At 44.9% G+C, this 27,596-nt stretch overlaps 1 protein-coding gene across 2 annotated transcripts; it reads left to right on the top strand.

The window, feature by feature from the left end:
• The first annotated feature begins 8,944 nt into the window (after positions 1-8,944).
• On the top strand, positions 8,945-27,305 carry Upp1 (uridine phosphorylase 1). Of its 2 annotated transcripts, none has more exons than XM_052199358.1 (9): positions 8,945-9,252; positions 10,373-10,448; positions 16,971-17,036; positions 20,838-20,955; positions 22,542-22,700; positions 24,249-24,363; positions 25,789-25,998; positions 26,230-26,376; positions 27,103-27,305. In XM_052199358.1, the coding sequence occupies exons 3-9, from the start codon at positions 16,990-16,992 to the stop codon at positions 27,240-27,242; spliced, it is 936 nt and encodes a 311-aa protein (XP_052055318.1). In that variant the 5' UTR covers positions 8,945-9,252; positions 10,373-10,448; positions 16,971-16,989; the 3' UTR covers positions 27,243-27,305. The 2 variants fall into 2 exon arrangements, with proteins under 2 accessions (XP_052055318.1, XP_052055317.1); XM_052199357.1 differs by lacking the exon at positions 8,945-9,252 and adding an exon at positions 9,519-9,641.
• Positions 27,306-27,596: the final 291 nt, after the last annotated feature.

A 27,596-nucleotide genomic window follows, 5' to 3' on the forward strand; every position in this document is an offset into this window, starting at 1 on the left:
TATGAAAAAGATGAGAGTTTGTGTACATAATATTAAATTTTCTAAGGTCAACGTTCAATAGATTTTATATCAAACCTCGGCTTAAATCAGTGGAATTATTGGTCTGTTCATCATAACAAAGCTCTTTAAAAAGTATTTGGGTTTTCCCATGGCTTTATCTAAATACTACACAGTAGTTAAAAGTAACTAGACTAGAGTGACCAACCTTTTGGGTGCTTAATAACTACACTTAGAGCCTTCTACTGTCAGGATCAATGAGATTAAATGAGGAACAGCATTTTTGCCCTCCAAGGTCAATTAGGTCCCAGGAACTGAGGGATATCTCTTGAAATGTTCTGTAACTGTGGGGAGTCACCTTTGCTCTTGTTTGGGAGGCTTTGGAGACCCCACCCATCAAACTTAACTAGTGTCCAGTCTACAAAGAGGAGAGTTAACACAGGGGGACATTTTCCTCAATACTTTCCAAGCAAAGCCATGGTCAAGCAGAGCTTTTGAGTTACCTGCTCATAGCTGAAACAACTGGTAAAAATGAAGGGTGGAAAAGCCAGATGTTTCTGCTGAGCCCAAGTGATCCCTGAGGACGAGACACTCAACTAGCCTTGGTAGGAGGAGAGAGGGAGGCAGGGGAAAGAGAATGGGAGAAAGAGAGAAATATCTTCAACAAAATTATAGAAGAAAATTTCCCTAACCTAAAGAAAGAGTTGCCCATTAACATACAAGAAGCCTTCAGAACTCCAAACAGACTGGACCAGATCACAAATTCCTCCAAGCACATAATAATCAAAACACCAAATGCACTAAACAAAGAAAGAATATTCAAAGCAGTAAGGGAACTTCAGTTCTATCAAGTCACTTATAAAGGCAGACCTATCAGAATTACACCAGACTTCTCACCAGAGATGATGAAAGCTAGAAGATCCTCGGCAGATCTCATACAGACCCTAAGAGAACACAAATGCCAGCCAAGACTACTATACCCAGCAAAACTCTCAATGACCATAGATGGTGAAACTAAGATATTCCATGATAAAACCAAATTTATGCAATATCTTTCCACAAATCCAGCCCTAAAAAGGATAATAGATGGAAAACACCAACACAAGGAAGGAAACTACACCCTAGAAAAAGCAAGAAAGTAATCTTCTTCCAATGAACCCCAAAGAAGATTACCCACAAAAACATAAAAATAACATCAAAAATAATAGTAAGCAACAATCACTATTCCTTAATATCTCTTAGCACCAATGGACTAAATTTCCCAATATAAAGACATAGACTAACAGAAATATTTTTCATGTAAATCTTCAATTGTATCAGAAAATGTTTGTAATCCCTCTTTCAATTAATTTAGTAATGTTTTTAGGTCTACCATTTTATATGCATTATTTTTCATCATAATCTTCAATTTTAACATTTTTTATATATTTCTTTTATTTTATCAGATATGTTTTCCATGTAAATCTCTGATTTTATCACAAAATGTTAATTCCATCTTCAATTAATTTAGAAAGGTTTTTTATATCTGCCATTTTATCTGTATAATTTTCCATGACATAGTCAATTTTAATGTGTTTGTCTATATATTTCTTGAATTTTATCAGAAATATTTTCCATGTAAATATTCAACTTCATCAGAAAATGTTTATAATTCCACTTTTAATCAACTTATGAATACTTTTATGCCTACCATTATTATATCTATATAAAAATTTCCATGATAATCTTCAATTTTATCATGTTTTTCTAATTTTTTTACAATTCTATCAGAAATATTTCCCACGTAAATCTTCAGTTCTATCACAAAATATTTCTATTTAATTTTTCAATTAATTTAGCATTGTTTTTTATGTCTACCACTTTACTCTTTAATTTTCCAAAATTGTCAATTTTAACCTGTTTTTCCTATACATCCCTTCTATCTTGTCAGAAATATTTTCCTCGTAAATCTTCAATTTTATCATAAAATGTTTTTACTTCCTTTTTCAATAAAAGAACTTGTTTTTCAAAAACAAAAACAAAAACAAACCAAAACAAACCAAACCAAAACAAAACCCTGCTTTGCCAATCCCAGTCACCCTAGTCAGAAGGGCTAGAGACTGTAAATGCTATTGCAGACAGGAGGAAAGAGAAACTTTATTCATTGCTGAAGGTAGGGAGTGACCTAGGGTAATTATGAAACCTAGGGAAGTTCCTCAAAAAAACTAAAAACAGAACTAACGGCCCAACAAAATTACCTATGATGATCTCCATGACTAAAAGTCAACTGATTCTAGACTAATCAGATCTCCAAAAGATCTTCCTAGAAACACCCAAGTCATTGACTGAAGTATCAGCTGAACAGGGCACAATGGTTGATGAGCAGAAGAATAATCAGCAGATGTATGTGGTCTCCTGTGTGCCTGGGCTAGGGTCCATCTTCCCAGAGAGTTGTCAGATGATGATGAAAGACAGCAGGAGGCCCAGGAGAAAGGCAGATGCTACAAAGGAACACAGTACTAAGTAGCAGAACCACTGCTATTCTGCTTACCAGCATCGTTGCTGTGGCTTGTCCTGGTGCTCTTTGTATTCTGATGTTAGTTCTGCTTCCTCAAGAGAGGAGGCCATCAATCACATACTCAGGTGATCTCATGTGAACCTTCTCTCCATTTTAACTAGTCAGTAAAGGCTCGAGCCTGTGATTGGGCAGTGGAGGGGAAAGGTGGGACAGGAGGTCTTTGAGACTGGGGGTATGTAGGCAGAAGAAAAGAAGGGACAGGGAGAGGTCAGGAAGAGAGGAGGGAGCCATTATGGAGCAGAACCATGTGGCCTGGAGAAACTGCAAGTAGCAAAGGGTCTCATAGCTGGGGAATAAGTTAGTACAGTGCTAGATCTGCTCAATTATAACACATAGCCTTATACATGTAATGACTGGATTATATGTTTTATATGGGCTTATTGGGGTTGGAAATTACTGCAACACATTGTGATGACTAGCTTATAGTTTAGATCAAGAGACGGATCATTAGAATGGACCAAAACACACACACTAGCTAGGTGTGGTGGCACATGGCTTTAATCCCAGCCCTCGGGAGGCAAAGCAGATGGATCTCTGAGTTTGAAGCCAGCCTGATCTACAGGGTAAATTCTGGACAACCAGGTCTACACAAAGAAATCCTGTCTTGAATAACCAACACACGCGCGCACACACAAACACACACACACAGACACACACACACACACACACACACACACACACACACACGCGCGCGCGCGCACACAAATCCAACACTACAAATATTTGATGTTTTTAAGAAACTCCAAGTTCGGTAGGAAAATATATTGCCTTTAAATGTGCAGATGTAGCTAAAGAAATATTAAAAGTGAAATTCATAGAAGTTATTTTGTACATTAGAAACTAAGAAAAGTCTTACATAATTAAGGATCATGCATAAGAAACTGCACTAGGATAGTGACATAAACAGAGCAAGAAGGAGGGAGGAAACAATAAAATCAGAGAAACCAGGCCCAGTCTAGTGCTTTGAGGCTGAGGCAGGAGGATTGAGAATTTGGGGTTCACTTGGGTTCTGTCTTTACAGGAAACAGAAAAATCACAACTGAAGTCAACAAAATTAAAAATTACAATAGACAAAAATGAAATGTTTGCTTTTTAAAATAAGTTAACAAAATTAACAACTATTTAGCAAGACTGGTTAAGAATGAAGAGCAAGAAGATACACCTAGCCAATGTAAGCCAGGGGTAAGCCAATGGCATACCCTTAAAGAATAAGAAGACCCTACTTTACTTACGGTTCAAATACTGCTTTTCTGTAAACCAGGACTCTTACACATGGGCCTTTGGAAGAAATTTGTCTAAATTATAGCAAGACTAATAGTACATAGACATAAATTACTTGAATATAACAATGAACACAGGTAAACAAATTTAAAACAGTACAATTTACAATCAACCTAAAATAATGGACCATTTAGGCATATACACAACCCAACACTTACTGGATGTGTCTGCTGAAAATTACTGAAGGTACAAAAGAGATTTGTATAAGTAGACAGACAAGCTACATTTGGTGATCAAAAAACTCAGTATAGCAAAGGCGGCATTTGTTAACACATTTCTCATGATGCTTGTTTCAAACTGTAAGGTGACTTTATCAAAATTATTGTAATAGATGTACAAACTTGTTCCATGAGGTTTTTAGAGATAAAGAGAGACTAGGAGTGTGAGGGCTTAAAAAGGGGAGGATTGGGGGTTAAGGGAGTGTGGCACGGCGGCATGGGGGAGGGGTGCCCAGTCAGGCCCTTGCCTGGGCACCTCTGCCCCTGAGGGACCACACACACACACAGGCATGGTATAGAATAGAGTTTATTCAGAGTAGAGGCCGGCCATGACCACGTGGAGGGGGAGGAGAGCCCAAGGGGCAGAGAGGTGAAAGTATGTGGGAGAGCAGAGAGCAAAGAGGGAGAGAAGGGGCAAGTAGCCCCTCTTATAGTGGGCCAGATCTCTGGGGCGGGGCATACCTGGCTATAGCCAGGTAGGTGTGGGGTGGAGCTTAGACAAAACACCAACAAGGAGAGCATTAATTTATAACTAAAGTATAAGCTAGGGGCTCAGGGTAGAAAATCAGAGAAAACTGTCAAGACTAAGAGAATTCTGACTAAACTGGATCAACCAGATTTGAACTAAAGGAAAGCCCAAGGGGTCAAGTCATCAAAGAGAAGGATGAAGACTCTGATCAGGTATCCAGGACAGGGGTTCTTTGACTGAACCAACTACATTTGTACATTTTATGTTACTGTCGCCATACCTTGAGCTGAACACTTTGTCAAGAAGAAAAGATTTGTCTTGTCCAAGTTCCCATTTGCTTGGCCTCGGTGAAGTTATCATGGCGGATGCTATCACAATGGTAGGAAAGCAAGAAGAAATGCAAGCGTAGTGAAAGACACCAAGAGACCGCGGTGGACCAGTGAGCCTCGGAGCAGCCTTGTTCACTGGAGAGCAAACTGTTCTGTAGACCAGCGTCATCCCTCCACGACCTCATTCTTACCCACTTCGGCTGTAGCCTCAAAAGTTACACTACCTCAACATCACTACACTAGGGAGTAAGCTTACTGAACATGGACACAAGTCATATCTAATCATGACATCAACTCAGCAGGATTCTTGCTCAAACCGAACATCGTGGGCAGCTCTGGATCTACTCATAAAGAGCACTCAAGAAGCCAGAGGTCTTGACCTGTTTAACACAGCCCCCTATCAAATCCCTAGTATAGGTTGTTGGTGGGGAACCAGTCTGAAAAGTCCACTTGCCAGACTGCGAATGCGCTCACTCTAAAAGGTAGCGACCGCATTCCCATTTATCCAAGAGCAATGAGATTATATTCAGGCACAAAGCGGGGTGTGGAGTGTTATGCCAGCATTATTCTTGCTTGCTTGTCCCATACAGGGTCTATCTCTACAGCTCTTGCTGTCCTGGAACTTGCTGTCTATGTAGACCAGGCTGGTCTTGAACTCATTGAGATCTGCCTGGTCTGTCTAAAGAGTCCTGGGATCAAAGGTCTGCACCATTACGCCTGTCCTCCTGGTCAGCTTTGCTCTTAATGGCTTCAAACTGAAAACTAACAAAGCTTCTCTTTAACAGCAAGGAACTGGTTTAACTGTGGCTCCTTACAGGGTGGAGTTCTGCTCCTCAGGAAGCTCATGAGCTCTGCTCTGCGGACAAGCGCTAAGGAATTAAGACACAAGGAAAAAGTCCATTCTGACAAGGTAGGTATAGTTCCCTGTATATATAACTCTCTTCTTACAATGACAGGAATTGTCGCAATATAGGACAGCCAAGTGAACTCGGGGCTCAGGTTTGTGGTGGGGGAGGGGGCTTGGAGGGAAATGGACTGGAAAAGGATGGCTCCTGGGATTCTTTGTAAATGGAGCTCTCTCTCTTCAGTATCTTGACTGGTGGCATCCCAGACATGACAAAATGGCACAGTGTGAAATCTCAGACTGAATACAGGAAAAACTTGGCAGACCTGGACAGCGTTCCTATCCTGCACCAACTCCTTACGGTTTGTGAGGTGTTTTTATTTGGAGGAATCACAGGGAGACTGAGAGGTCCCTCTGTAGTATTCATTACAACTTCACAATTATCTCAATAAGTCGAAGGAACTAAGATTTTGAATTTCAACGGTGGGACTAAATCCAGGCAGGGAAGGCTCTTAGAGGTGACCTTTAAGGATGAGTTCTAAGAGGTTTTCTAGGCAGGTAGGTCTTGGTGGGTTCAGATGGCAACAACAGGCAAACAGGCAGACTGCCTGTCAGTTTACACAGCAAATTCTTTTCCTAAGCTCTTTTCTTTTCTTTCTTTCTTCCTCTTTGTTTCTTTCCTTCCTTCCTTCCTTCCTTCCTTCCTTCCTTCTTTCTTTCTTCTCCTCCTTCTTTTCTTCGTCTTTTTTTTTTGGTCCCCACCCCCACCCCACCCCACCCCCCCACCCCCGAGATAGGGTTTCTTTGTGCAGGCTGGCCTCGAACTCAGAAATCCACCTGTCTCTGCCTCCCAAATCCTAAGCTGTTTTCTTACCCTATCTTTTTTCCTGCTGCCGGTGAAATGAACCAATTTAAGCAAGATTAGATTATATTAAAGACAGGTTTATTGGGAAGCTGCTTTTGGGTGATCGAGTTCACTGACCCCAAGGATCAAGGCCAGGGATGTCGCCATGGAGGGGGAGGGGGAGGTAGAGAGAAAGGGGCTTGTGTGCAGAGAGAGAAGAGGGAGACAAAGGAGGAGGAGGAGGAGGAGGAGGAGGAAGAGGAGGAGGAGGAGGAGGAGGAGGAGAGACTAAAATGGCTGGATTATATAGGGAGGAGCCTCTGGAGGAAGGGCAGACCAGCCCTTGGGCTAGAAAATTCAGGGTTGGGGGCAGGGTTCGCTCGGACTGTTGGATGCTGAGAGAACTTGGTGACCAGGTTTGCTTTGATATGTAAAATATGCACCTAAATCTCTTGTTTCCAGTCTGGAAACCAAACACTAACAGGAAATCATCACCAATTCCTCAGTTTTGATCTGCATACCTTTGAAGATTATCTATGATAGAATTGGTGGGAGACTTAACTAACTTATATTTAAATTTTGTTGGTTTTTTTTTTTTTTTTTTTTTTTTTTAAGACTGTGTTTCTCTGGATAACCTTCAATGCCCAGGAACTCAGTTTAATTGAATTTAAAAGGGCCAGTCGTTACAGATACAGAGGACTGGGGAATTTCTTGACTCTTGAAGTTCCTCTGGGCTTGAGCTCAGAGCTTCTCTGGGCTGGAGAGGGGGCAGGGTGTGACCTCTGAGTAATAAGGTCATCTTACCTCCAGGTGTAGACAGCCTAAGTTACTTGGTGTGACACACACGTACGTGCCCTTCTGCACATGAAACAGAGGGAGCTTTTCCTTTGGCTTCTCAGTAACCATAAAAATGCAGGCTGTTACCCATTGTGGTCCCACGGAATGGCTGCTTGAATATTTTCTTCAATATCTGCCCTCAATGAGGGGTATTCTAAAAAGACGCTCATGGGGAAGAATTTTTACCCTGGAATGATGCTCTAGAAAACTGAATAGCTACTGGTATCATCAGGATTTCTAGTTCACTGTAAACTACTTTAGTGATAAACACAGAGACAGAAATTTGTTTAAAAAAAAAAAAACGGAAATGTTTTTTATGTACATTTGAACCAGAGCTGGATAGAAGGTGGGGAAGCCTTTCCCCCTTTCTGTTGGGTTTCTGACCCTGGGACAAGGGACTGAAATGCATATTTTACATATCAAAGCAGACTTGGCCTCCAAATTCTCCCTGCATTCCTCAGTCCCTACCTGGCACACTCTTTCCACCGGATAATCCAGACATTTTTGGATTCCCCCTCCTTTCTCTCCCCCCCCCCCACCTCCTGCAAGGTGCCTTCCCTGGCCTCTGTCCTTAGGTGAACTCCCCAGATAGCAGCCTCCCCTCCCCATAAACCTGTACTGAATATCATCTAACCTGTGTTATCACTTTCTATTTTGCTGGCACTAGAATTACAAGGACCAGAACGGGAACACACATGCCTGTTAGATTTAGTAGTGAGACAGGGTAACAAAGGGCAGAGGCTCTGGTCAGACCCATCTTTACACTCATGGGAGGGGCAGCTGACACCAGCTCCTGGCCCAGGGTTGGGAAAAAGAGCAGCAGTTAAGGAAAGATACCGATACCGGGGTTATTCTCTAAACCAGTCCTAGCTTTAGGTGACTATGACATAGTTGGAAGTTGTTACTTGACAGTAATGGGGCCTGAAGTGCTGCCTTGCCTTGAATAAGCCCCCTCCCTTGTTTATGTCAAAGCTTTATGGAGGTCCACTAAGGCCCTGGGATAGCTGGCGCACAACCTTGAGCCTTGTTTGTTTTTTGTTTTTTGTTTTTTTCTACCAGACACATCGCAGCTGAGGTGGCTCTGTGTGTGTGCTAGTTTTGATGATGGTGGCATAGAAAAAGGCGGATACAATTTTGTGTCCACTCTGAGCATTTTGCAGTTTCATGACCGAGAAGTTAGTCTTTGGTACTCTGAGTCTGGTTTCACTTGTAGATTCTTAGACTTGAACGGGAGCGATCCTAGTCTCCTGAGGAGCAGGATCGTAGGCAGTTAGTTCTGCTAAGGCTCATGCTCAGGAACCCAGGTCCTAGTGGGAGGCAAACAGCGGCTGTTGCTGGCTTGTACTCTGCTCCTCCCCCCCGCCCCCCCCCCCCCCATTCCCAAGCCTTTTTGTCCTTTCGCCAGAGTGCCAGCTCGCTGGGGAAGCCAAGCTAGGAATTGTGTGAGAAGGGGAGGCCACTGGCAGGCCGTGATGGCAGCTGGGGGTGGGGAGTCACAGCGCAGGGCAGGGCAGGGCAGAGGTGCCTTCTGCCAGATAGCTGTGACTGAATGAATGAGTCATTTCCCCTACTGGGCAAGCGCTCTCCTGGCCTTCCTACAACTACGGAGGATATCCCTGGATCAGGAAGGACCCTGAGGAGAAGAAAATAAAAATCGAAACAAAACAGAAACTGGCCCAAGTTACTGAAAGGACACAGTTTACAACAGCCTACCTCTGCATTCTTGACCACGTCCACACGGCCATTCATCTCTGGTACATTCCTTCATCTTTTCTAGACCAATGGACCTGGACCCTGGCACTAGAGGTGACCTTGGGTAGCCATACAGCGGCTTCCAGATCGTTTCTTCGGCTGTGGAACAGAGGCAACAGCTTGGGTATGATTTTATCTATAGTAAGGGCGGCTATGGAGCTACAGGGATGGCTTTGGATAACTTAAAATTTTCAGTTATTCCCCAAAGAAGGGAAAATAGAAGGTGGAGGCTCCCGGGCAATTTTTCCGGGTTGGGGTAAAGGGAATAGAAGCTAGGGAAGGTGTGGTCGGGGCGTGTCCGGGAGAGCAGGTCCTGGGTGCTATCAGCTGAGCCCTCCAGCGGAGCCAAAGCCGGGCGGTGACCCCTGGGCGGGGCTGCGGGTGACAGATCAGGGGAGGCGAGCGTGCGGTCAGCTAGTTTCTACTTTGTGGTCCGCTCCCTCCTTTAAAAGGTCTGGCGCGCCGCTTCTCTCTCAGAGTTCTCCAGCGCAGCCAGCGGGTCCTGAGCCACAGGTGAGTGGTCTTGCGGGCTCCTCTCTGGTTCTTCCTGCCTATAGGTGGGAACTGAAGCTTGGGTCGACTCTGGTGATCAGAACTAAGACCACGCAGGGAATGGCTGTAGAGAGGAGCAAAGCTGGCGGAGCACAAAGCTCTGGGAGCACCGTGCTCAGGATGCTCTGTTAGGTGTGCGCCGCCGATGACTTCTCTCAGCAGCAGATGAAGATGCTGGAGCCACACTGGGGAGACGTGAAGTCCGGTGTGTGTGCGTGCGTGTGTGTGTGTGTGTGTGTGTGTGTGGCAGGGGAAAAAGGGCACAGATAAAGGGAGCCCACGCGAGGTAGGTGCGAGCCAATCGTCGTCCAGGTGTGGGTGACAGGTGAGAGGTAACATAGGTGAGGGATGAGCAGGTGAATAGCTCTCAGGGGCTTCTGGTGCTTCCAGCCTATCCAGTCCCACACGGAGTGGCTCGTCTTTTCACAAAGGACCGAACAAAGTTTCAATTTGATCACTCACGTGGACTTCCTTGTAATTGATTTACCAAACGTTATCACATACAATATTGGCTCCGAGTGTTTGGCTGCAGATCAACCGGGAAACTCCCCTCGGGTGTATTAAATGTCACAGATTTGCACGGGACCTGCCCCACTTTCCTGCTCCTTTTCGGCGACAACCTTCTTGCAAACCTGGCAGGGTGAGCCCAGTACTCTGCCATCCCTTCTCACTCTCCTATCTCTCTCCCTCAGGTCTTGGTGAAGTGATTCACTGGTGATTCCCGACACTCTGGAAGCCTTCTCACGTCCTGGACATCCGTCTCTGACGGTGAGTTACCCAAGAACACAGAATCTGGGGTGGAAAGAGAGGCTTCCCGTAAAAGCAGTGAAGGGTATTTAGATGTGGGTTCACACTTACTCCTTCCGTCCCAACTTTTCTCCCCCTTTCTCCTTTCTGTTCCCTTCCTGTCCTTTCGTCCCTTCTTGCTTCAAGTTTTTAGTTCTCTTTGCCTCGTTTTTTTTTTTTTTTGGTTTGTTTGTTTGTTTGTTTGTTTTCTCTCTCTCTTGTTGGTATTATCTGGGCTTAAAAGAAAACAAAAACTGAAAACAAAACATTGGGTCCATTGGTATGCTGTAACCTCAGTCCTTTAAAAAACCACGGTGACTTCCCTGAATGGAAGGCTGTCTTAAGCTGTCTTTGCCTGTAAGGAGCGATTCCCAGGGCCGGCCATGGCCGCTCTCTCTTTCAGCTTGTGCAGTTTGTGCTCAATCTGCATTTTGGGCTAAACCACCCCCATTTCTCAGCCAGTCCGCTATTGTTTCTTTTCCCTTCTGCAGAGGCCAATCGGACCTTCTACTCTCAGCAGAACCCCCATTACCGCACGTATCTTTAATTCCGCACGCGCTTCTTGGGCACAAATTATGATCTTGGTCCTTTCTACTTTCAGCACTGGTGAGCATTAGATGCCTTAGGTTTTCTTTACTTTGGCCGTTTGTAAAAATGTGCTGTGTGGTATATTTACTGAGTACAGAAATCTTAAAAAAAACTTTATCTTAAGAAAGCAAAATAATCATTTGTAACAAAAAGAGAAGAAATGTAAGGGTTTCCTTTCTTTTTACAGATAGGCACTGGATAGATAGTTTGCAACCTCCATCCCCTCCCCTCCCCCTTCATCATACACTAATATACATGCTTACTTTTAACATACATTCCATTCCAAGAATTCTAAATCTTTATGGAGTGAGCTAAATATTCTATTTTTCTGACGTTGATATCTTTTTATTAGGATTTTGCTTTTCTTTTATGTGCATTGGTAGTTTGCCTGCACTTATGTTTGGGTGAGGGTATCACATCCCCTGGAACGGAACTTATAGACAGTTGTAAGCTGTCATGTGGGTGCTAGGAATTGAACCCAGACTTTCTGGAAGAGCAGTCAGTGCTCTTAACCACCTGGCCATCTCTCTAGTCTCATTGCTAATGTAATATCTTAAAGATTAAAAGTCAAGTTTTAAAAATCTCATTACTGAGTCAGTCTGATCTCAGCAAGTCAGAGGAATGAGGATGTATGGAGCAGGAGAGTGCTACCTTCTGGTGTTCTGTAGAGGTCCCTCAGGGCAAGCTAAACCAGCAGGCCCGGTCAGTGTGTGGAGCAGCAGATGTCTTAAGACAGGTGAATGCCCCCCTCCAGAGATGAAGCTGGAGTTTTAGTGTTGGGGAAAATGCTTTCCGAAGTTAACATCACTGTGCCGTCTTCCTGAGGCACTGAGGTCAAAGTTCACCCACCGAGTAGCTGGTACTGCCATCCATCGATCAGTTCTGGTAATCACTCTGTTGTGGGTCAGGACCAAGGCACAGGGGCTGCCCCACCCCTACACAGTTCTCAGTGCTGCTGCTTCCTCTTAGACTGCCTTTTAAATTTTTAAGTTGTTTTATTTATGTGCACGTGTGGATCTGTCACTTGTGTGTGTGCCTGCAGAAGCCTGAAGAAAGCATCGGCTAGGTCCACTGGAGCCAGAGTTTGAGGTAGCCGTGAGCTGCCTGACTTTGGTTCTAGGAACCGAACCTGGGTTCTTCAGCATCATAGGAAGCATTCTTAACTCGAGCCATCTCTCCACTTCTTTGGATCTATCTGTATTTCACAGTGGACTTTGCTGTGGCCAGTCTCTCCTGGACAGTGATCTTGGTCTTCATCCCAGGCTTTTCCTAATTGTTAATTCCCAGGTTGTAGATCCCAATTCCCACCTATCCTGTTACTTACGGAGCAAGTATTAGCTAATGTGCAAAGTAGCTAATGCTATGGCAAGAAGACCAAGAACTCTAAGCACAATCTGGACTCTCAGAGGAGAGTCCTAGGAAGAGACAGACTGCTGGTTAGGTGGCAAGGGCTGAGTGTTCCCTTTGAGAGGAATTGTCACTATGTATGTGGTTTTGAGCTTATGACATCATTATTAACTGGGCCGCCTGATTTCCTCTAGTTACACCCATTCTTAAAATGCAGGTTCCAAATCCCGAGGATTATTAGCGAATGTTCTAGAGACTTTGTGGCAGGTAATCTGAGTTAAGAAAGTTGCCTTGGGTGTGTTCAGTCTTCATGTTTCCCAATGCCAACTTTCCTTCCTGTCCCAAGGCTCCTTTGTGGTGACTCTGTAGGGTCACATCTACAAGTTCTGAGTTCCTGAGTCATGTAACTTCAAAGAGCCATCAATAGCCCCATACATGGGAAACAACACTATCCTCTGGTCATCCTTGCTAGAAGTCAGCTCTTAGGATGCCATCCCTGCCCCCACCCCCACCCTGCTGAACCTAGCAACCTGCTCTCCCTGAGTGAGCTTTTCCTGTGACTGTCCTTTCCTCATTCTGACTGGCGCTCTTTACCCTCAAATCCATGTTGAAGTTAAGTGCCAGGGAGAAAACTATATCCTTTAAAACCAAGCTACCCAAAGCCTGCAAATGAGATGAGGACAGACAGACTGACTAGAGAGCACAGATTACTGCTGTCCATGTAAACAGTGGAGGAGCTCAGAGAAGGTGACTCAGGAAGTGGTTAGAATTTGGGGACTCTACAACTTTAACAGGCATGGAAAGGGCCAAGGGGAGGAGAGCTTCTGAAGAGGGTAACAAACAGGTGTTTTTGGAGAAACAATGTATTTCAATTGTTATGGTTTGGGCTTGGTTTGAGTGAGTTTTGTATTTGTTGCTGTTCTGTTTTGTTAGTTGCTGTTCTGTGTTGTTAGAAGTCTGCTGGCCTCCTCCCCCCCCACAGGTCTTAGTGTGTTTTTTTGAGTTTTGTTGTTGTTGCTGTTCTGTTATTTTGTTAGATATGTTGTTGCCTCCTGCCTCTCACAGGTCTTGGTTTTGTGTCATAGCCCAGGTTGACCTTGAACTCATTCTGTTCTCTAGGCCGCTCCTGCCCCCCAGACATGAGTAATCTTCCTGCCTCAGCCTCCTGCACGCTGAGATGACGTTTTCTGTCACTCTCGTCTCTGCTCCAAATGATATTAAAAGCTGGGACTTCAGGAAAACAGATGAGCGGCTGTTTGGATGCAGCAGTGGGAGGTGCTGCTCTTAGACAGAAGGGATCCCAGAAACTCAGATGCTCAAAATTTTTATGCCACCTTGTAAGTCAGCTGTCTGTGGCTATGACAAATTCCCAAGGTAAATGCAGTTAAAGGGAGAAAAGGTTCATTCTGGCTTGCTGTTTTAGAGGGTTTTGTTCATGGTTGTTGGGTCCTGTTGTTTGGGCCTGTGGTGGTACAATCACTCTTGGTGAGAATACACAGGGAAAGAGGCCAGTTCCATGTCATGATGGTCAGGAAACGATAGGTCGGGGAGACTGGGGGTGAGAGGGGCCAGTATCCCCAATGGCCTGACTTCCTACCACAAGACTCTCACTCACTCTTCTACCACCTTTCAATAGTGCCACAGCTGGTGGCCAGTTGAGAGAGATGGCCACAGAAGACATTTCCAAAGAAAGTAACTACTGTAATAAACTACAGTGAACCTCTCCATACACATCTAACTTGACTCTGCAGCTCTCTGTCATTCCTGTTTACAAACTGCTGTGGCTTCTTATCCCTGCCACCTCCAGGAGCTCAAGGGGACATAAAATGTCTGGAGATCAGCCCTTGTCTGTGTCTTGGTTGCCTCTTGCGTTGCTAAGCTGCTGGCCTTCTGTAGCAGAGGATCTCTTTTCTGTGGTCTCATGGGCTTTGTGTTTTCTGTTTCAAGAGTTCTTTCTCTGACACAGACAGCTGGCCTTTTGGCATGGGGTTGGTGGGGATGAGGCCAAATCATATTAGGAAAAAGAGAGGTGTCCGCTCTAGCTCACTGGCTTCAGCTCCAGCCCAAGCATCTACAGGACAGAGGTGAGCCTTCAGTGTTCTGAGAACAAGAGAGGCTCTCTTCTGGGCTGGGCTGGAGTTTAGTAATTGTCTGTTGGTCAGGGGTGTGGTTTCAAAAGATGTTTTCCTTCTTGTGCTTCAGCATCTTGCCTTGAGGTTTGTGGGCTAATCAGTGGTAAATTAATCTAGGAACTGCTGAGGTATCGTTTTGCATGAATGTCCTACCTTTGTGATTCTTTCCGGGCCTCATGATAAGGCTGAGGGACTATGGGTACCCAGCTGCCCAGAAAGCATAACCCAGAGTAGATTGAGCCATCCAGCAATAGGCCTTGTTAACTCTATGTTAAGTCCCAGGAAGAAAAACACGTGTAACATATGTCCATGTGCCAAGTTTAGAAGAATTTGATCCTAGGGTTAAGGGAGCTGAAGGGACAGACACAATACTAAGATGGATGCCATGGCTTTTATCCTGAAATGTGTTTATAGTAAATTGGATTTTGAGTGTTTCCAAAGTCAATTGGGCAAATGTTGTCATAGCCCACGTATCATCACTCATCTCTAACAAGCTAGAGAGAAGCTAAGAACATCCTGCTTGGGCCTGTGATCCCTACTCTCCACCCTTAGGGGGAGATTGGTGAATTCAGTTTAACTTGGAACACTTGCTGTGATATTGGCTTGACAGATTGTCAGATGCCTGTGTGATTCTGGAGACTTCTGGGGGGCATTTTATGGGTATTCCTTAAGTAACCATACCTCACCCCATGATTCATACGATCACCCTGAACCTCACTCTTTTGGCTTGGTTGTGTTTCCTCTTCTGTAAACTTTTTCTGACCATGTGGCCTAACCGGTGTTTTCCAGCCAAGCTGTTGTTGGTGTGATATCTATAGGTGTGACTTCACCTAGGAGATTGGAGAGGCACAGCGCATGGTTGGCTGTGCCTGAGGGTGTTTCCTGAGAGGATTACTGAGAATGCCTTGAACATGATATGGTGGTACCATCACACTGACCTGGAGTCCGGATGTCACGGAGCTGCAGCATCCCCTCTCTCTGCTTCCTGGCTCTACTTGGGGGACATTTTCATTCAAGCCACCTCTCTAGAGATGCTTTCACACTGGACACGTGCTGGATTCCACAGACCCACATGCGGCAAGGGTCCAGGCACTAGCTGCTGACCTCATTGGCTTAGAGAATTTCACATGTCTCAATTCAGGCAACACTGTGGTGCTTTCTGGGATCTTCCCGCTCTTACTATCTTACATGCTAATCATGCAAACTCTACATTGTACTCTACCATTAAAATAATAGCTGGGACCAGCGTGATGGCTCCCAAAGAAAGCACTGTTGCTGCGAAGCCTGACAACCTGAAGTTGAACCCCGAAACATATGATGGAAGGAGATCACTCATCCCCACAAGTTCTCCTCTGACATCCACATATACAGTGCAGCATGCCCATCCCCGGTAAATGAAAATAAAATTGAAAGAGTCGATTACGACCCAGCATCTGTCCTGAGGGACAACCACTTAATCACTACCCACCAGCTGTGTCCTTCATGCAACACTTCTAGGCAAAGCTGCCTTTCCAACCCCACCTTCTACTTATAACTATAAGTACTCTTTCCCTCCACTGTGCTTGACTTGGGAATGTTGGTATTTTAGGGTGAGGGATGGCACTTCGTGCCCAGCATAGAGATACAGCTCAGTGATGGAGCACTCAGCGATTTGTGCCCTCCTGGCACAAATCTATCCCTGGGTTCCACCTGCAGCATTGCCACGACAAAAGCAACTCGTTTGGCTCACCTGGTTGGACAGCAACCAGCTGGTGTTTACCATATCATATCAGTGTGTAATGATATGATAGTTATACATAAATTTCGCAGAAAGGGGTTCTTTCAGCCTGGGTTGAGAAAATGTCTATGTACAGCCTGTAGTTTTCCCCAGTAGCCTATGACCCATAGCTTTTCCAAAGGTTCCACTTTCCTCACCTCCCAGATGAGCCCCAAGGAAACAACTGTGGCTGTGTAGAATGCTTTCCCCTGCAGGCTCAGCAGTCAAGCTTGCAACATCGTCCACACTGGCTTCAAGTGTTTGCCCTCTGGACACCCTCCTCTGGAGCTAGTAGCTCTTCCTTCCTCCTCTGTTCCAATCCCTATAACCTCTGCTGTCCTTAAACAGGAAGAGGATGTTCAAGACCCAGAGGGGGTGTGATTGGTAGGGTCAGGCATCCTGATTGTTGCTGGAATGGGACCCTAGGAAACTTGATCTTTATTCCCAAACAACTTAAATGTGAGGTCTATGCTGTGTACTTCACACATACTACATCTCTCTCTCTCTCTCACACACACACACACATACACACACACACAGCATGTGTACATTTCCATAGTATACATGATATAAATGTGAAGAATTCTGCTTCTATTTTGCAGACTTCCCATATGAGTGATATCTTACCACCCTAGTTCCTATCGGGCTGATGCCATTTTCTGTGATGTTTTTTTCCCCTAGGTCCTTCTACAGTGAGAACATGGCAGCTACAGGAACGGAAGCAAAGGACCTTGAAAACCATCACAAGTAAGACTGACCCGGGCTGGGCTGACTTGCTGTGCTGTGCTGTGCTGGTTTTGTTAAGCATTCTCTAACCGACTCACTTTTCCAAGTTCTTTACGTGTCGTCACGTGTGATTCTCAGAATAGTGCATGAGGGCTTTGGAGGGCTTACAAATTTGGGTCCAGGAGCTTCTGTCCTTAACCCCCAGGACATGTGACTCAGAAGAGCAAACAGTTTAGTGCTTAGCTATGTGCCTAACAGGTTTTCTTCCATATGTGGCATTTTCCTCTGAGACAAAATCCTGTATATTTCCTAGCTTTAATCTTTTTTTTGAATCTTGGTTTTCTCCCTGCTTTGTAGTTTTTCATAGTTCAAGTGGGTGCTTTTCATGAGTTCTCTTAGGTTTAGGCTTTGTTAAAGAACTAAACATTCGTGTCTTTCTCTGACTCCAATATGTACGTATAGATTCATGCACATCCTACCCAGGGTTTTGAGCATGCTGTGGTGAGCGCATATTCTACTCTGAGACACACCTCAGGCCTCCTGCATGGGTTTCAAATCCACTGAGCCTTTCTAATTTCCTTACCACAGGGTTGTCCACTACCTGTTGGCTGGGGCTCTGTAAAGTGGCTGCCCTCCAGCTTCAGTGGCCTCAGTAGGGGTAAATGATTAAGGTGACAATAAATGTGATAAATACAACTGAAAATAAAATAGACTAAATATTTTTTGTCTCTGACTTGGTTAAGTTGAATCCTTTAAGCAGTCTTTTGGAAACTGTTGTAGCTCACGTAGTTATGAATTTTGAAATCATCGCTGTTCTCATAGTTAGTTCTACACTGCTTCCTTCTGCTCTTCCTGGAATTGACAAGAAAGAAAAGGGTTTTCTGTGTGTGGCTGAGTTGTCTTAATCACATCCTGTTGTGTCATTCTGAGGCATAAAGTTGGCCCTTCTGTTTCATGTTGGACACATCCTGAAGGAGGATATGGTTAAGTGACTGAAAGATGTGTTTCAATGGTTTGGTTCTAGAGATCCAAAATGCTTTCTGGGAAAGTCTAGCTGTACATGCTGTGCATTTGGTCCTACAAGAAAGAAAGGGCTTCCTCCAACCAATAAGAAGCCAGGAAATCTGTCAGGAGAATTGGGTCAGTCTTGGCCGGGTGTTTGCTCTTCCTCAGCAAGGTTTCCATAGCACCTTTGCCCAGGGTGTGGTCAGCAGTGGCCCCTGCATGTATGACTGGTGTGTGCTGTGGATAGTTGACCTTGTTCGTGAAGCAGTCTGCCTACCCAGTTCTTATTCCCTTGCCGAGAGAACTCTGACTTTATTTAGAGTCTTATGGTTATCTTTTGTACAGCAATCTCTTAAAAATTTTCAAATTTTGGCTTAATCTGGACACTAGTCTAGGGGAATAGACTGGAGTGGGGCTTGAGAAATATGGAAGGGTCACCAAGAGGACCAAGGGAGAAGAGGGAGCCTCCAGTGATTGCTGTTGGGGTTGATTGACTACCAGAAAGAAAAGCAATGAGGACTGGTTGAAATAAATCAGAACGGGTCTGATTTGACCTTCAGCTTTGCCTCTCTGTTTCTGTCTCTTTCTCTCTCTCTTGTGTGTGTGTGTGAGTGTGTGCCTGTGTATATGTGATAAATAAGACATGGATGACATGGTCTCCAGGAGAATTTGATAAGTATAATTAAATTAATTGTATATGTTCTAAAGACAGTATGTGGACAGCCAGATGCACTGCATCTGCCTGTGATCCCAGCGCTCAGGAGGCCAAGACAGGTGTATTGAGTTCCAAGACATTCTGGCTTACAAAATGAAACCTGTCTAAAGAAAAAGAAATAGGAGAAGAGGGAGTGGCTTGCATGCTTTTCGTACTAGGAGTTCTGTTACTAGCATACATAAAACAGGCATGGTGGTATGCATCTATAATCGAGCACTGTGAGATAGATTTGGGAATATCAGAAACTCAAGGCTACCTAGCAAGTTTGAGGCTAGTCAATGATACAGTGATGTCCTGTCTCCAAAGAAATGAAAGAAATTTAAAAAAATAGTGAACAAACAGGTAATTATAAGGAGTATCCCATGGATTAGGGGAAGCCCTTGGGGAAGCCATACAGGTTCTCCTGGGCTTACAGCAGGGTTAGATACCCATAAACCCAACACAGCACTTACTTAGCCTAGCAAACCCCAAATCAGCATGTCAGTACAGTTCTCAGGAAAAATGTTCACACTCAGCATGCTCCATTTTCAAATCATTGTGAAGTCAAGATCGTCAGTATTTCTCAATTGCAACGGTCTCTGGATCATTGCTTTCTCATTTGCTCTTGAATTAGATTGAAGAGAAAATGTCACCAGTTGGTTCTGGGCAGAAAGTCAGACTTGGAAGGAAGGAACAGTAGCTACGATCGCTACATATTCAAAGACCTGCACCTGCCTTAATCCTGCCAAGGAGATGCCTATTTGGAACTCAGGAGTCATGTACTGTTGAGGCAGCTGTGTTGGGGCCTGTCTAGAAGAAGCTTGGCAGGATAGAACAGGAATCATCTAGTCCTGGGGCTCTTGTGTTTGTAAATAAACTTCACTCAAGTATAGTGCCATGTGTTTGCCTTTCTTGTCTCTGTTTCTTTCAGGAGACGGTGGCAGATTGTAACAGAAGCCTATGGCCATATTTACCATCTGGCCTTCTCTTAAATAAAGTCTGCCAACCTCCCTTTAGAACAGAAACATGTTGTCCTGTAAAAGTAGATTGAGTTACATACAAAATGTTCTAGTTGCCACACTGAAGAAAAGCAAAATGGTAGGAAGTTACATCATGACAATTTTTTTTTAAAAAGCAATTCTGTTTTTTTTTTTTTTTTTAATTTACAGTCCAGCCATTGCCCCTCTTCCCAAAGTTCCTCATCCCATTCCTTCTCTCTTCATCCCCAAGAGGATGCTCCTACACCACCAGGCCTCCCTCCCTCCCTGGGGCCTTACATATCTAGCAGATTTGGCCCATCTTCTCTCACCGAGGCCAGACCAGGCAGTCTTCCTCTGTATATGTGTTGGGGGCCTTGGACCAGCTCCTGTATGCTGCTGTTTAGTAGCTCAGTGCCTGGGAGCTCCCAGGGAACATCATGAAATTTTTTAATTAAAAAAAAATGTAAGGTTTATTTTATGTGTTTTGTCTACATGTATGTGTGTGTGTGCCCATTGAGGCCAGAGGAAGGTAATGGATCCCTGGAATTGTAGTTACGGATAGTTATAAGCCACTGTGTGGGTACTGGGAATAGAATGCTAGTCTTCCTACAAGAGCAAGTGCTCTAAACCATGGGCCATTTTTCATACCCTCGTGACAATTTTGGTGTCATAATTTTGATAAGTAGTAGCTAAAGCGAGGCAGGAAAAAGTAATTATTGACATCTGCTTAGAAAGGTTATCTTTGGCAACAGATGAGACTTTTTTTTTTCTGTTTGTATTTCCAATAATGAATGTATCACTTTCAAAATGGTCAGGTTCATGTACTGGCTATAGCAGAGTGGGCTAGCAGCTAGCATTCTTTGTATTAGATGATTTATCAATTTGCTCTTTATAATTTTGTAGGCGTTTCTGAGGTTTTGCTGTTTGCCTTCAAACAGGGCTCTAGGAGCAAAGTGGAGTTACAAGGAAGGAGACAGGGAAGTAGGGCCCTTGGTGACACAGGGTTATCTTCCTCCTAGGGTCTGCTCATGCCTCTTCCCCATCATGTCCCTCCCACACCTCATGGAAATGGAACATATCCGCGGTAACACTGGCCACTGCACTCCCATGCTCTATAAACCTCTCACTTTTTGTTTCTGACAGTGACTGCTGCATCCAACTTTCAAATCCAAACATAGCAACAATGAAGGAAGACGTTCTCTACCATTTCAACCTCAGCACTAGCACACACGATTTCCCTGCTATGTTTGGAGATGTGAAGGTAAAAGCTCCAGGCTTTGATTCTAAGGACGGATTGTCTTACAGTCACCTTCCTCTTTGATACAACTGCACCTTTTCCAAAACGATGGACAGGAGACAAGGACTACACTGTCTTTCTCAGACATCCGCAAATTGTTTACCTTGTGTCTGCATGAACTAGCAAGTAAAGGGGAAAACAAACGTTAACACCTGCAGTGTCAGTCTCTACTTTGTCTCTTAGGGCTTTCATTTGTAATTGCAAACATGTCAATCTCCTGAGCCATACAAGTGGTCTATGTTTATAGTTTCAAGTGCTCCAAAGACCCAGGCAGGAGTTTGGGGGTCAGTCTAGACAGTCTTGAGAGCTATCTAAAGATCAGTTTCCTAACACTTAGTTGAGAAGAGGGAGCTGGGACGAACTGAGAGGAACAGAGTCAGTCTGCAGACTCTGTGATCCCTGTTTGCAACTGAAGGTGTATATTGATGATGCTGTTTTTAGTTGTCTGAGGGCTAATGTTGATGAAGACACGTCCAATACAACGTCTTCAGTTCTCGGGGCTCATTAGTGTAAAAATTTACAAAAGTCATTTACTAACATTTGTTCCTAATCGACACCTGTGTGTGCATCCTTACAAGGAACAGTGTGACATTTCAGTTCATGAATGTGATGTGAAATAACAAGTAGGGTGGTCAGTATGCTCACAACTCAGGAACTGATCCTTCTTTGGGTTGAGAACAATCAGAATCCTATCTTCTGGCTGTTTTGCAATTTACAGTTAGTTGCTGTTAGTTCTAGTTACCATACTACTAAAATAGGACTCTTTAGTGTCTAAGCTTGATAAAGACTAATTTAGTCATGGAATTAAAAACCAAGATGGGGTCAGAACCCAAACGCTGGGTGCCGTCTGCCATGGGTAGAACTCAGTTTGGGTAGCAAGTGGTGCGCTGCTTTCATGTTTTCTTAATTCGTTCAATTCCAGTTTATTCCAGTATTGCTAATTTACCTTTTTATTGCAGGCTGTGGACATGCCCTTTCATGTTTGGAGATGCATTTTTTTCTCTCAGATTCCATTAAGTCACTTTTTATTATTTACTATTCTTTGGCAAAATAAAATATCTTAGAAGAGACTTTGCAAAATGAAGGTTTTACTTCACCACCTACAAAGTCCCAACCTACTCCTGGGCCTCTATTCTTTGCCACTCAGTTGACCAATTGAGAGAGTGTTTGATGGGCCATTTTAACACTGGGTCACAGGACTCTGGTCACATGAGGAGTTTGAAGGACTGTGAGGCTCTCCAGCCATCTTAGTCCAAATCCAGACTTCCTTCCAGTACACCATGCCTCCCACCTGGTATATAAGATAGCAAGATTGTGGCTCCGGTACGTGCGGCACTGTGCTCTGCGTGTTTGTACTGAGCCGTGATTCCCAGATCAGCGCTGCTGCTACTATCAGCAAAGTGGATTCCTCACTCCCCTCACATACACTTGGTACAGGTCACGCCATAAAACTTGCTAGGACATTCCCAGATGACCCCAACGTTGCTGATGAACTTTGCAGACCCCTGATGACACAGTGCACTGATGGGGTCCCCGTTCTCTGGTTGCAGTTTGTGTGTGTTGGTGGAAGCTCTTCCCGGATGAACACCTTCATCAAGTATGTGGCTGCGGAGCTGGGCCTTGACCATCCAGGGAAAGAATATCCCAACATCTGTGCAGGCACTGACCGCTACGCCATGTATAAGGCCGGGCCCGTGCTGTCTGTGAGCGTGAGTACTTGTCTTTCACTTGATTTTGGTCTCCATGTCCTGCAAGGCCCTGTGCCCCACACTTTTGCATATGGGAACAGCTGAAGAGCTGGCACCCTAACATTTGTTTACTGTAAGTGGCTGTGGCTTGGGGAGCTCTCAGCAGCTGGGACCTGGGCATGAGTAAGTCCTAGGCTCCAGCCCTTGAGACTTAGCTTCCTGGAAAGCCTAGGTATACAAAAGCAGATACGCACAGCTGTCCACCCAGTGTGGGGTGACAGTTCCGGGGAGGGGCTTCCCTGCCTGGCTGAGGGCTGTAAGAAGAGCCACACACCAGGCATTTACGATTCCTTCTGCCACACAGTAACTGACCTACTTTTTAACACAGGTTGAATAAACAATAAAAGTTAAAATAGGAAAATCTCCAGTATCCTATCAATGAGGTGATTTTCTAGCTCTGATTTTGATGGCAACAATATAATGATATAATAATATAGTGAAGAACTATGGATCAAAAGTGGACTCCTATTGAGATTTGGGCCTTGATCGTAGTCAGTTAAATATCCAAGTATATCAGTCACATAGAAGTTTCTGATAGCTTCCTTGTGGAAGTATTTTCTGTGTCTCACATTCTGGAAGGGGCTCTTTCATTGCTCAGGGAGGAGATGGTGTCTTTGGAGATGTGGGTGAGGGAGGGTCTTTGGAAGGCATGTGGTGTAGGGTTGCATTGCAGAGGCAAGGAGGATAATGTTAGAGGCTGAAGTAGTCCTTAGCTTGTCTGATATCAAGGACTGAGGAACCAGACAGGTATCTTGTTGTGCTAAACTGGAGAGGGCAGTTGAAAAGTTCAGTGGTAAAACCTTATCCAGTATGGTGGTCTGTGTGCATGGCTTCAAATATCATAAAAAAAGTTTGTCACCTAACGATAGTAGCTACTTCCTTCCTGCTGCTATACAGGCTGTATGAGCCAAATGAAGCCAGGCGTAAGACAGCTCTGTTTATATTTTGATGTCTGCCTTCTTCTTCTTGTTGTTTTTTTTTTTTTTTTTTTTTTTTTTTTTTTTTTTGCAAAAGCAAAGAGCATTTTACTCTGCAGAAATCCAGCATGCAGGGGTCTGCCATCTTCCAAGTCTAGTGCCCCAGTGAACTCTCAGTTGATGTCTGTCTTCTATTTTACATGCTGATTTTATTAGTTGAAGAACACCACATCAAACATGCAGCAATCTCCTTCCCCACATCTTTGTTCCAAAGACCCCAGTGGATGCCTCAATGCAGGAGAGTATCAAAACTGATAAATACGAATATTCCTTTTATAAACACTGACCTCTGATGCATTTTAATTTGTCAGTTAGGTACAGCAAAGGCATGGCAATAATGACTAACAAAGCAGAATAATTTTAAGTAGAATATAGTAAAATTTATGTGAATATTCTTTCTCTCAAAATCTCCTCTGTGCAAGACTTAGTTGACCTTGGTAAGCGGGATGCAGAGCCCGTTGTTTCCAGGGACATCTGCAGGCATTGACAGAGGAGCAGTGGGCTGAGCCTCTGCATTTCTCTCTGGTTTCAGCATGGCATGGGCATTCCTTCCATCGGGATCATGTTGCATGAGCTCATCAAGATGCTGTACCATGCCAGGTGCTCCAACATCACCATCATCCGCATTGGCACTTCAGGCGGCATAGGTGAGGACTGAGGAGGGATTCTGGCTCTGTGTGTGTGAGTGGCCTGAGCCCAGTGCCGGCTCCAGCATGCTGTGGACACGTACAGGGTTGGTTAAGAAGGGCCTTTCTTCCCTCCTGTCTCCTCTCATTTCGTCAAAGTGTATATGGGGGGTGGAGTGGGATATAAAGCGAACAAAGGGGTCCTGAAAATAGCTCCAAGGTTCCTAATCAGTGACCCCTCAAAAATCCCAACCAACCAACCAACCTACGTAAGAAGCAGAGAGGATTGGAAGACTGTAAAACACTGAAGACTGTTGAACTGTGTCATGTTATAAAGACAAGGCCTGCTTGATTTCGTGATTATGCTCAGCTGAGGGAAACCTTCCTTCCAGAGTCTAGTGATGGCACAAGTTTCATCAAGTATGAGAGATGGCAAGTCCTGTGAGCTCAACCGCTCATCCACCATTAATTTCAGTAAATGAGTTAATCTGTTCCTTAAGGGCAGAGCCACAGTTACTTCTCACTGGTTCTACCTGCTCGAGAATATTTCATTCACAGTGGCGACTATATTTTTATTGTGGCTTTTGGCAGGCAGCTGTGTGTGTGTGTGTGTGTGTGTGTGTGTGTGTGTGTATGTGATGTGTATTGGGCAGTGACATACCCTAGGAGTAAGTAAAAGTCTCTGAAGCAATTTTATTTTAAAATAGGGGTTGCCATAGAAACTGGTTTCTAGTGATTCCTGTTCCTACCAGGAACATGTTAGGAATCAATAAGCATTGATTAGGAAGCTGTATTGGCTCCAGCGATAGTATGGCTTTAGATTTCAGCATCCAGGTCCCTAAATTATTTTTGGGAGGTAGGATTCTAAACTTCCCAACAGTGGCCATATTGCCTAAGAAAATAAAAACCCAAGAGAAAAAAGAAGCTCAGGGTATTGTCCTTATAAACATGCAGGTCCTCCATGAAGACCTGCCTCCAATGCGGGCACAGTGGAGATGGTTGTTACTGATTGGAGGAAAAGCAGGCTAGTCAGGAGTTAGAAAAGCTCGGGGCTATGTTGGGGGAACATGGTGGGGTTTCCATACTTTTCCCTGCTTTTGTGTCCGGTTGAAAGTTTACAGAATAAAGATATGATCTGGAACAATTAAGCTAACATGGTCACCTACTGGGGCCATGCTTGTCAGTGGTAATGCCTTGAAGATAGAAACATTGGCTAAAGGCTCATGGGATTGCTGTTCTCTGCTTATTTCTGCTTCCAGCGATGGTTCTGTACAAATTCTCACACAGGAAAAGCTCTTAGTAGGAAAAGGGATGGATGGCGTTGAGAGCATACGCCGGGTGCCTCAGTACTTCGCTTTGTGGATGGATGGATCCTGTTGGCTGTGCCTGTGCTCTGCTGTGCTGCTTTGTCGCCCCGTGTAACCGTGATCTGTGCATCTTCCTCAGGTCTGGAGCCCGGCTCCGTCGTCATCACGCAGCAGGCAGTGGACGAGTGTTTCAAGCCAGAGTTCGAGCAGATTGTCCTGGGAAAGCGGGTGGTGCGCAACACCAACCTGGACGCACAGCTGGTTCAGGAGTTGGCGCAGTGCTCCTCAGACCTGAATGAGTTCCCCACTGTTGTGGGCAACACCATGTGCACCTTGGACTTCTATGAGGGTGAGAGGAAGTGACGACAAGTCTGGTCCACCCCAAGCCTGCTGTGTGATGGTGTGCGGCTGTCTCTGGTGGGGCATCTGCCTATTGGAGTGCTGATCCAGTTACAATATTTCTGCGATGGCTGCAACAGTGGGTGGGCCTCCTCGGCCCTGGGTCTTAATGGCACGTAGAGCATGGAAGTGTAGTAGGCTGCTTTAACTCTGTGCGTGTGGTTCTCTTCATGTGCTACAGGACAAGGCCGCCTGGATGGCGCTCTCTGCTCCTACACAGAGAAGGACAAACAGGCCTATCTGCGTGCAGCCCATGCCGCGGGTGTCCGAAATATCGAGATGGAATCTTCAGTGTTCGCCACCATGTGCAGTGCCTGTGGCCTGAGAGGTAAGTTGATATGGGATGGCCTTGCTGTCCTTTCTCTATCTCTTTTGTTGGCCCATCATGGAGGGGGCCTCCTGAGACTACCCCATTGTCGAATTCTCAGTTTCTGACTAAAGTGGCATCCCTGTAGTTCTGGTACACATACAGTGTCTTGATTGTCACACAGAAGCACGGGCTTCTCGGTGTTCTTGTGGATTCCATTGAGAGGGGTCAGAAAGATGGTGATGGGATTTCCCCCTGCAGACAGACAGCGTGGCTTTGTGAAGGGCTACTCCACCCTGTTGTCTAGTCCTGAACATCCTTCCAGTTCAGAATTACCCCTCAGAACGGCCTGTGCTCCATGGTCTGGGACAACATGTGCCCTCAGAGCCGCACAGGGCAACCAGGTGCTGGCTCTGGAACCAACTGGAATTTTTTGGGGACCCAAAGGCATACGTGATAGTTGGGCCCTGTCAGAGTTGCTGGAAGGTATACCTTCTATGCTGTTCCACTCCATCCACACAGCCCTCCTGTCCCTAGCCTGCACACTGCTGATTTTCTGAGGTGTACTATAGGCAGGTCCTCAGTTTCCGGGCCCTGGCCTTCCTCCTTGATGAGTTAAGGAAGATGCCCATCCTGGTGTCTGTCCTGGTGTCCATCCTGGTGTCCGTCCTGGTGTCTGTCCTGGTGTCCATCCTGGTGTCCGTCCTGGTGTCCGTCCTGCGTTGATGAGGCCTTGGTTCTTTGCAGCGGCTGTGGTGTGTGTCACCCTTCTGGATCGTCTGCAGGGGGACCAGATCAACACTCCCCATGATGTGCTTGTGGAATACCAGCAGAGGCCACAGCGGCTGGTGGGCCACTTCATCAAGAAGAGCCTGGGGAAGGCCTGAGCCTGGGCCTTTCCGCTCAGGAGAAGCCTCTGCAACTCTTGGGCAATAAATCTATTTTTTCATAACGCACTGTGTGACTTGGAGTGCACTGTTCGGTAGAATGTATGGAACTGGGCTTCCTTTGCCAGTAAGAAATCCGAGTTAGACATGCAGATGGTTCTCTTACACATAATTGGAATACTATTTAAACCTAATAGGGAGCTTCTTCAGGACCATCTAAATAAATGAAAACGTTCAGACCTCTATTTCAAAGGTGGTCAGATTTCATGTCACTAAAGTAAGAAATTTGGCAGTTGTACCATAAACCAGGTATTTTAAAAACTGTAGGTATTTCTAAAATTCTGTAGTCATCCC

Source organism: Apodemus sylvaticus, chromosome 11 (genome assembly GCF_947179515.1).
Source record: "Apodemus sylvaticus chromosome 11, mApoSyl1.1, whole genome shotgun sequence".
NCBI lineage: Eukaryota > Metazoa > Chordata > Mammalia > Rodentia > Muridae > Apodemus > Apodemus sylvaticus.

What these genes read in the sequence shown, in the direction of transcription:
- Upp1 (XM_052199358.1), top strand. Translation starts at nt 16,990, where the DNA reads ATGGCAGCTACAGGAACGGAAGCAAAGGACCTTGAAAACCATCACAA. An exon ending in GACCTTGAAAACCATCACAA is followed by an intron (nt 17,037 to 20,837) that starts GTAAGACTGACC and finishes TGTTTCTGACAG; the next exon opens with TGACTGCTGCATCCAACTTT. An exon ending in CTATGTTTGGAGATGTGAAG is followed by an intron (nt 20,956 to 22,541) that starts GTAAAAGCTCCA and finishes CTCTGGTTGCAG; the next exon opens with TTTGTGTGTGTTGGTGGAAG.